Raw genomic sequence first — 10,105 nt, forward strand, 5'->3', positions numbered from 1 at the left:
GCTCCAGATTTATATTGTTTTAATTGACTAAAGCTTTCAAACTATTCGTTCCACCATATCTAACAATCAATTCTAGTAATACATTTTCATGATTAGACGAAATGTTTTCTCAATAATGTATAAATTTTCCAGAAAGGTATGACTGAAGTATTGCTACTTTACCAGTTTTTCCACAAAAATATTTTACCAGAATTTGTTCAAGATACCTGAAGTGAAGTTGATATTTCTCTTTATTCTTACTGGATATGGTAAATTGCTTATTTAACAATTGATGTGATTATCAATGTTTAACATTTTGATAGCAGTTATGAAATTTCAAAAGAAAAACAACTACAAATTTGTATGATACAGAGATGCAAAATCAAATAACCATTGAACATATCGTCAGACCTTGAACGTAATAAAAGATCTGAAGAAAGTGACAATCGCAGATGATTCTCTATAATGAGTATCATTATTTCTCATATGTATTAATTTTTTGCCTCAAAAATCCTTTTTCAATGCTAACGTAAGGTATAGTTTACGAGAATGGATTTAAAAAAAACCTGATCCCGATTTACTCATAAAGGTGTAAACAAAATATGAATGAGAATGACCTTAATACGATTACGTAACTTAAAGACGAAAGATAAAAATACCGACAATTTACAAAAAAGTGTGCATTCTATTGGTTAAAATGTGTTGGTTTTAACCACACAGATATATATTGCTATCTCAGCTATGCAACAGGAGCATTTAACTTCTGGCCTTAAAAATATTACATAGAATGATAATTTTTTCAATGAATGAGAAAATACTTGATATTTTACCTTAATTTTTTTAAGCATCATAAATTGTTTTAATGTTTCATTCTAATGAAAATAACCTAACACTTAAGAGAAACTGAAGAACTATGATAATAGGATAAAGTTTGCTATGATTTTTTTTTTCAAAATATGGGATATTTAGCAATAAACCTAATAGCATAATCTTAAACATGTACGAGTACATAATATCATAATGAATTCAATTCTAAAACAAACATAAAACTGACAAAATATAAAGACAAGCTTTCAATTATAATAAAATTTACGAGAATTCCCAAGAAATGGTAAACTTAAAAGCACACATAGTATTTTCCATGATTATTATTTTTTTGTTTTTATTTCAAATTATATAACTTTCGCACTTATTAACCAGTGAAAGTAAACAGCAATATTAATTCTACTTATGGGGTCATATTCGCGAGGCGGATACATGGATGGGAGTCATATATCAACAGCTGTAATCATCAAGGGAAATTTTATTTTCTGTCCTCACCAATTCGCGCAGGATACCAAAAGGTACCGTTTTGAAAAAAATCTTAATCGAAATTTAGTGCAGGTATGTCTCGTACTGGTTCGCTCTAGTCTTAGAATCAGACGTGAAGGTTTTGCTAAAAAACATGAAGTAATACTGATCCAAAATGTTAAAAGTTTTCTCGTTGTAAGTATTATAAATGGATGGCATATTTTTTCCCCAAAAAATATTCCAGAAAAGCCTTTCACATGTTTAAACATTCTAGAAATATTTTTACAATTAATACACATAATTAACTAAACCTCCATTTTTAAAAACATTTCTTAATTGAAAAACATCTGCAACAATTATGAACAAGGTCTTTGCACAAAACCTGACGAAATTCTCAGTTCAACATTTGTAACTTGTCTAATTTTGTAAATAAATTGTTACATAATATCATGAGGGTACGACCATCATAATTCTTTTTGACAATTATTTTGAAAAATATATAAAGCAAATTTAGCTGAATGTAATTCGAAAACAATGAACGAAAATCATGCTGATAATCCAAAGAAATGTTAAAGAAGAAGGTGACGAACAGTGATCGATCCACTATGTACACACTGAATTGTCAGTGGATTTTTCTCGTTATTTACCGAACATGACAAGTAGCACAAGGTGGTTGTTACCGGACGGTAGGGGATGCTCCCTCCTCCATGGCACCTGATCTCACTTCTGCTGGTTTAAGAGATAATGTTTGCTTTGCTTCTGGTCCGGTGATCATATTAAACATCTAAATCTAAAGTCAAAATATTTAGGCTTTGCTACTATCTTCAAAATTAAATGTATTCTGACAATGTGTCACAGAAGTGTTGAAATACTAGTATGCAGAGACTGAGTAAAATATACATAAATATTTTACAGACGATTGAAAATTTGACTTAAATCTTTGTTTGTTTCATGATCCTGTAACCAGATCTGTATTGTTTGAATGGACTTTAAAAGTCGAATATTGTTCGTTATCCTTAAATATTTCATCTACGAAATCTTAAGGGACTCCGACCCTCAGCCAGGAAGGACAACTCTTTAATTTATAATCTAATTCAAAAAAAATTATAAATTAAAGAGTTGTCCTTCCTGGCTGAGGGTCGGAGTCCCTTAAAACAAGACAAAAGTGTGAAAGGGGCATATAGCATGGACCCCTGGAAATTGCAGAGGTGGAATCAGGTGTCTGGGAGAAATAACATCCTCTGGTGACCAGTGACACGCGCCATCAGCCCTCTTTTTATACTTATGCCCTCATCAAAGATTTGTATCATTTAAAATTTATTTAAGATTGATCCCTGTTTTTCTATCTTCTCTTTCTATCGCTGATCGATCATCTTGTGCATTACATACTAATAAAAATCTTTGCTGCAAAGTTTCTTTAAAGTCTATTGCTTTTAAGACGTAATATAATTATACTTTGAAATGGAATAAATAATCTACAAAATCCTAGCTTCATGCAATGCTTTAAAATTGCTTTATGGAGACACCATTGCTGTAGAACATTAGCCCATGGAACATGTCCGTCCTTTAGCTTTTACTTTATATAACACACTTAAAATTTAAACGAAACACAGAAAATGTCTTACTGAATATATATAGCATAAATAAAGAATTTTACTCTTTATTTTCGACTGTTAATCCTGCAGAATATCTAGCAGTGCTTATAAGTAAGTATCATCAATAATATTAAACTACTCTACCTAATTTATTTCTAAAGCTAGAATTACTGTATTTGTATTACTAGATACAAAATCATTCATATGTTCACATTTCGCATTTGACTTAGAAAATTAATCAAGGGAAATCCCAAACATTAATGAGATCATAAACTCCAAATTCCATTTACGGATGTTCATGTGATTAGAGGTCAAATATGTTACAGATTAGGAATTCATTATCGTGATTTCTAAAGACATCATATTTTTGCAAAATCACCAGAAAGAGAGAAAGGTTAATATAAAGGTAACAAATATGAATTGTCATTCCATGCTCATCATTTAGTACACAATGCTCCTTGTCTGGACTTGTTCAATTCACGATGTTTGTATTTTTTGTTTGTTTTGAATTTTAGATGTTAGAGTGAAATATCGCTTCACTTATGATTCTTAACAAGAATTACTACGTCTCTTTTGTAGGACACATGAAGATAGTCGAGAATATAATAGTTAAAAATATACTTGTTATCTTCTCACTCTTTTTCTAATTTATCAAAAGTTGATGGAAAAAAACCGAAGCAGATTTGTTACTTTCTCACCTATCCCCCTTCTTCCTGACAATCCTGAAAACATTTACGTGATTTTTCATTTAAAAATAAGGGGAAAACAAATTATTCTTTCTTTTACTGTTTTTGTCCATATTTCATCAAAAAATATTCCGTGATATTTTAAAAGCCGTAATTTCACTCCTTAATTGATTTTCTAATTGCTTGATACGTATAAAAAATAAATATAAACACTAATGCTCATTGCTTAACTATCAATAGCTGGATTTTGCTGATTTGTAGCTCCTTCTCATAATTAAGGGAATTTCAATTCTACCACTTATACCTATTACAAAAAATGTGTTTGTCCTGAGCTTTTTTCAACTTACGTAAATAATTTGAAACACAAAAAACATCTATTGCTTTTGAACATTTCTCATGGGGGAAAAGGACATGATTTTATTATCCTGGAGTATCGACTTTTACCATTCAGAACAAGAATAGACAGTATAATCTTTACAGTATGTTTTGGAATAATTATTTTTCTCAAATATGACGATTTTTCACCTCCAAGTTCAAATTTTCAAAGTATAGACTAATGAAGACTTGAATTGTTTGCAATTGGTGCGATTTAGAATAGTTAGAGGGTGGACATGTAATTCAATGAAGTAAACAATTAAATAAACAACATGATAGGCAATTTTTTCTATCATAATTTCTATAAATACTTCATAGCATTTTTCTATTTGTTAGATTTTTCATTGATGGCAAACCTCCGAGCTGACGACCTTGTCAGTAACGTTTTTGTAATTTGTGTAAAAATTATCTTCTGCTAGTTAACATTGCCACATGACGGTACCATATATCACCTTTAAGGAGACAAATTCTTTTCTAAAGTACACAATGTATGGCCAGAAAAATTGCGCTCGTTTGCTTCACTTTCACCATTGGCCTATTTAATCAGAATTTTAATATTTCATTTGGAGTCACTTAGTGTAGAATATCAAGAATTTTGCTTGAAATGATATATATGCATTGTCAGAGTTATATATTCTCTGTTTACGTTTTCTTGATTATTCAATTTGTAGTTATAAAAAAGGACCCGGAGTCAATTTAAATGTTGATTACCTTTAAGTTATTACTTTTTTAGAGTGATACTAATTTACATTTAAAAAATAATTCCATAAAATTCATAATCTGATTGGTTTAATTCATCACGTGGTCGAAATGCTCAAATCACAGATCTATCTAAATGCTTGAATCCAATATAAGACTTTAATGACGTCACAAAAAGATTTTGCATACAAATTTATTTTGTACAGATTTATTTGATGCATGAACACACATATTCAACGATATGTGCTTTCCCTTGGTGTAACCATCAGCGATTATGTATATTTTCGAATCACATAAAGTTATGATTTAATTTATTGAAGTATAAAAATTATACAAACTATGTTCAATTGCAAACAATATTGGCAAAAAATATAGAGGGTGACTTTGATCTCAAAATATCTTTTAGTCTTACCTACTTTAGGTAATATTTCCATTATTTTATTATTTATGTCCTTATTTTTTTTTATTGAATTAGAATATAAATATATACCGGTATATCATTTTTCAACAGAAAATGATAAATCAATTAATTTAAAAAAGTTGTGTTTAATAAGTTTCCTCATTTAGAGCAATTAAATTTCTAAGAATTCAAACAGGAAATGGATTCAAAGCTGTGGCTACTCATACATATAATGATAAATTGTGGTATCTGTGCAAGTGCATGAAAATGCAATATGTTACAGATGTATCGTTAAAATAAAATATATTTTTAAAAAAAACATATATAAATGATTATCCCTGAAGAAGTACAAATATTTGTGTAAAAATATGCTTGCTCTTGGAACAATCTGTCAGCACATGTAAGGAAATGGAGACTTAGCACTAAATAAAAACTTTGTAGGTTAAGTGAGAAAACAGAAGAAAAACGACAGGTGACATATAAAATATATCAAAGCTCTCCGAGGGCAATTAGTAAAACCCTGCACAAGGAAGCCGAAGAATGTGAAAAAATTTAAAAATATAACAAAACCTATAAGGTAGAAAATAAATTTTAAGGCCATGACTGCGATTAATACCCAGGGGTATGCTCTTTTCTATAAGATTCACTCATTGAAAATTGTGTTGTTCTTCTTTATAATGTTATAGAAAAAGAAGTAAATGATTATGATATGATTGATTTAGTGCTTAATTATAATTATAACTTATGAACAGGAATTCAAATAATGATAAGAAACTATATCATGATTTGGACATAAATGAGACAAATTTGAATGTTTTTTTAAGTACTGCGTTTGACTCATCTAAAGTATATGAAGATGTGAGGTATTTAAGAAATAACACAGTGGAATATTGAGATACAAAACGATAATGAAGCTCAAAAGTTCATCGAAACAATATTAATCAGGATGAAAACAAATAATTATATGATGAAGGTACATGGGATCAGGTACAATGGAGGAGTAAGAAACCCCTGCCGACCGGTCACACCCGCTATGTGCTCCTTGTCATGATCGGAGGGAAAAATCCGTAGACAATTCAGTGTGTAAAACAACAATAAGAAAAGTTTCAGTCAGCATTTGACTAAATGATAGATTGTGTTTGCTAAAGTGCAAATTGTATCGAACATAGAAGTTGCGAAATATTCATAATAAATTAACGATAAAGAATGGATGGACTTAGGAGTCTTTAAAATAAATCAGAAATTTATTATTTTTTTTTTTTATAAAAGTTTATTTCTTTCCATATCTTTATTATGTTAACCTGTTAAAGATGTAAATTATAAACATTCATTTGGGGGAAACCACTAAATACCCAAAGCATGGAGTTTGATGATTTCTTTTGAATCAAAAGAAAATAAGGGCCCCGCTCTGAATACATAGTCACAGCATGTTTGTCGATTGTTCTTTGTATTTGAACAAAATACATGTAATTTCATTTTTAAAGATAAAACAAGTGCACTCATACTTAACTTTATTAAAATATGTTCGCAACAGAGTTCTCAGCTGTATAATTATGACTGTGTTAACTTTGCTTTGACTTCATTTGATCTTTTGGATATAAAAATTGTCACGTGGGAGTCCAGCGTCAGGTGAACTTGTAAAAACAATTTAATTGAAATATGACGTTGTCATTTGCAGAATCTTGTAAATTCAATGGTATATTTAATATACAATATACAGTGGACTTCAGGTATCCGGACGCCAGATATCCGGAAGCTTCAGTACCCAAACGATTTTTCATCCGAACGGAATTTTTTAAACGTTATTTTGTCTTGTTTAACTGGTAATTCAGATATCTGGACGCTTCACATATGCGGACAAATTAACTAGGAACCAAAGCGTCCAAATATAAACTCAAAGAGAAAGAGAGAGTTACACCGATCGAAAACCCTGTCACCTATTAATTTTGATTAAAAACTTAAAAACACGTCAAATTCAAGACAATGAGGTATATTTGCTTGAATTTTGATTCATAGTACCGAGGCATTACTATTGCTCAATGTTCTATCAAATATAATCATGTAATAGATCTTGCTTCTGCTTATACTTCACTTCATTCTAAGCTTGGTAAAAGGATTCGCAAAAGAAAACCCAATGAAAAGTCAAGTCTTTCTTTTTTTGTTTTGTATGACACTTTACTACTATAGCTTCCTTTCTATAATTTTACAAGAATAATTAATGAATATGAATTTATTTTAGGAACATTTATATGGAGCTCACTTAATTGACACATTTTATAAATTTGCTTGGATATCAAAAGAATATCTAGTTCTATAGAAAAAAATAAATTGAATGTTTAGATGAAGGATACGAAGATTAAAATTATGTTAGTTATTACAAAGACTAAAAAAGGCATGGTTTTTTTTTTGTTTTGTAAAGCGGCACTTTTTAATCGTTCAAAAATTAATAATTTTCAATATTTCATCCATAAAAAGAACATCTTAAAATAATACCCTGAATTAAATTATCAGCATCAAGCTGAAACAAATGTGATATGACAAGGTTGGATAACTTTTTCCTGTATCTCAAATAATATATATTTAAATTTTAATAAATGTAAAGGATTATTCTGTTTAAAAGCTTTGAGTATTCTTACAATATCCTGCTTTTTCCTGCCTTGACCACACATACAGAGGTGGGAATCTTAATTTATCTTTGACAAAAAGGAAATAATGCACGATGACAAATGGTTTAAAACATTTTTTTCTTACTTAATGAGTCTTATTTGTATTAATAAAATTATTATGATTTGAATCTTAATTATTTTATAGAATAATTGTAGCAGCAAATTAGAGTGACAATTAATTCCATTCAAGTTTTTCTGAGACAGATTTTTTTTCCGATGGTTTCGGGAAAAAAGTTGCACATGCATTGAAGATATCTGACACCCTATATACTAGTAAATAACTGAATGAAATAATACCAAAATCTAAATCTTACAGCTAAAGTACCCTTATCTCGAACTTCCTTAGTATTATAAGAAGTATTCCAAGAAGTCATGAATAATTTTACTACATAATTTTTTTTATATCAATTGACCAAAAAAAAAAAAAAAAAAAAAAAGAATAGAGAGAACATCAAATTTACTGGATGTTTCTTTCTCCAACGATCATTTTTTTAATGACAGAAAAGAAATAATGTATAATTTTTACTTTATTACCCATACATTATCAACAATTGAACATATATATAACAGTCAAATGATTCTATTCAAAATTGTAACATAGACATGAAGACATAAAGACTCTAAATCTCAAATCGTTCTACTGAGCATTTGCTTAGTAATTTGCTTTGTAATTTAAGACGAAATATACACAAAATATCATTACATTGTAATGAGATCGAACAAAAAACTAGCAAAACACAATAACTTAGTGAAATACATACATGAAAACCAATATTTAAGTCCTGAGGTAAAAATCAAATGGATTTCAAGATGAAGAGAGGTCATTGAACCTCTCTGAGGATAGTCACTGGTAATATGTCCATACTGTAGGTCATCATACAATCCCTATAGTGGGACCCTGCTGCTTCTCAATCTGACAGTACCTCCCACTATATCCCCATATACAGAGACACATCTCCTCCCCCGTTTTTCGGTCACTGTGACACTGGCCGCCATTTTTGCAGTCCATCCTACATGGGGTATCACAGAAATCTCCCGTCCACTTTGGGGGACACTCACATCTGACTGTTAAGCCGCCGTGCATGCTGGGAGCTACGATACAGGACCCTCCATTGTTGCAGTGGAAGTTTTTAAACTGTTTGCATCTGTTTGGTTTTCCTACCTCCGTATCTTTTTTAATGTCTATCTCAGTACACAACTTTCCTTTAAACCCCTCATGGCACACACAATTAAACATGTCATTTTTAAAAGAGCAATCACCATTGACACATCCGAACAGTTTACAGAGAGGTTTTGACGTGCTTATAGTTGCTCGTTTTTGTCTCTTGGAAACACGTTGTAGCAGTGAGCGAGCAAGAGGAGACATAGAAAGAACTGATGAGACAAAGATGCTCACGAGAGCAAGTACGTCCAGTGAGAACCGCATGTTGTCAAACAATGATGTTTACGTCGAACCTATCGCGATTTTATGACAAAGAGAGGACTACGTCAGAGCGCGATCCTATTTCCGTGGTCGGAGTCCTAGAGCTTGCTAAGAAGGTTTAGCACTAATAGTTGCGCGCCCCTTGCCAACGTATATGCTTGTCATCGTAGTAAGACCAGGAAACAGAGGCCGGGATGGGACTTTAAATATAGTAGGAGGCCAGCTCGCGGCCTATCGCTCGCGGCGACAGTTTGATGCATAACTTTCTTAATTTCCATATGTTCAAGTTATTTTTCCACATTGTGTAGATGTTTTACATAACACAGGTAATAAGTAAGAAAAGTCTGATCGGGAGAGAAAATTGACTTGACATATAACATAATTGTCAAACTCTTCACGCGAATGGTTAAATGACAGCATAAAAAAATAACAATTTTTCAATTTTTTAGTTAATTAACTTTTCCCATTAAATAACATGTGACTTGGAAGGCGTGCTTATCAGGTAAAGACTAATCAGTAGAGAGCATTTTATTCGATTACAAATAAACAAAAGCCAGATTATGTAATAGAACCTCATGGTACCGAGACCTATACAAATAATGGTCGGACTGTTGGACAAACCGATAACCCTCCAATAGCAGATATTCTGAAAATGTCAAGGCTACTAAAGCAGAAATTCTGCAAAAACAAATATTTTCGGATACAGAAGATAAATTGCTTTACAATTTTATTTGAATACCTATTGTCTTTTCAATCAGGCTAAACCAATTACATCCAGGACATTAATTTATGCAAACACTTCATCCACTTGATCAGGATATTATTGCTTTTGGATTTCATTAATCTTCTTTAACTTTCACGTTACTTGGAACGCGCGAATCAGAGTTGGACCATTGTTATTAATATAAATTCTGTGATGATTAATATTAAAACTGGTATAAACAAGATTTAAGGGGTATTAAATTAAAATTCCAATGCACACCAAAATATAA

The 10,105-nt window shown here is 30.9% G+C and overlaps 1 protein-coding gene across 1 annotated transcript; it reads right to left on the reverse strand.

The window, feature by feature from the left end:
• Positions 1-8,564: 8,564 nt before the first annotated feature.
• Positions 8,565-9,116, reverse strand: LOC134279589 (multiple epidermal growth factor-like domains protein 11). Its single transcript, XM_062761999.1, has one exon. It carries the CDS (start codon positions 9,114-9,116, stop codon positions 8,565-8,567), a length of 552 nt encoding a protein of 183 aa, XP_062617983.1.
• Positions 9,117-10,105: the final 989 nt, after the last annotated feature.

The sequence above is a fragment of the Saccostrea cucullata genome, unplaced genomic scaffold, assembly GCF_032062105.1.
Source record: "Saccostrea cucullata isolate Sc308-1 unplaced genomic scaffold, CSIRO_AGI_Scuc_v1 ctg353, whole genome shotgun sequence".
Lineage (NCBI taxonomy): Eukaryota > Metazoa > Mollusca > Bivalvia > Ostreida > Ostreidae > Saccostrea > Saccostrea cuccullata.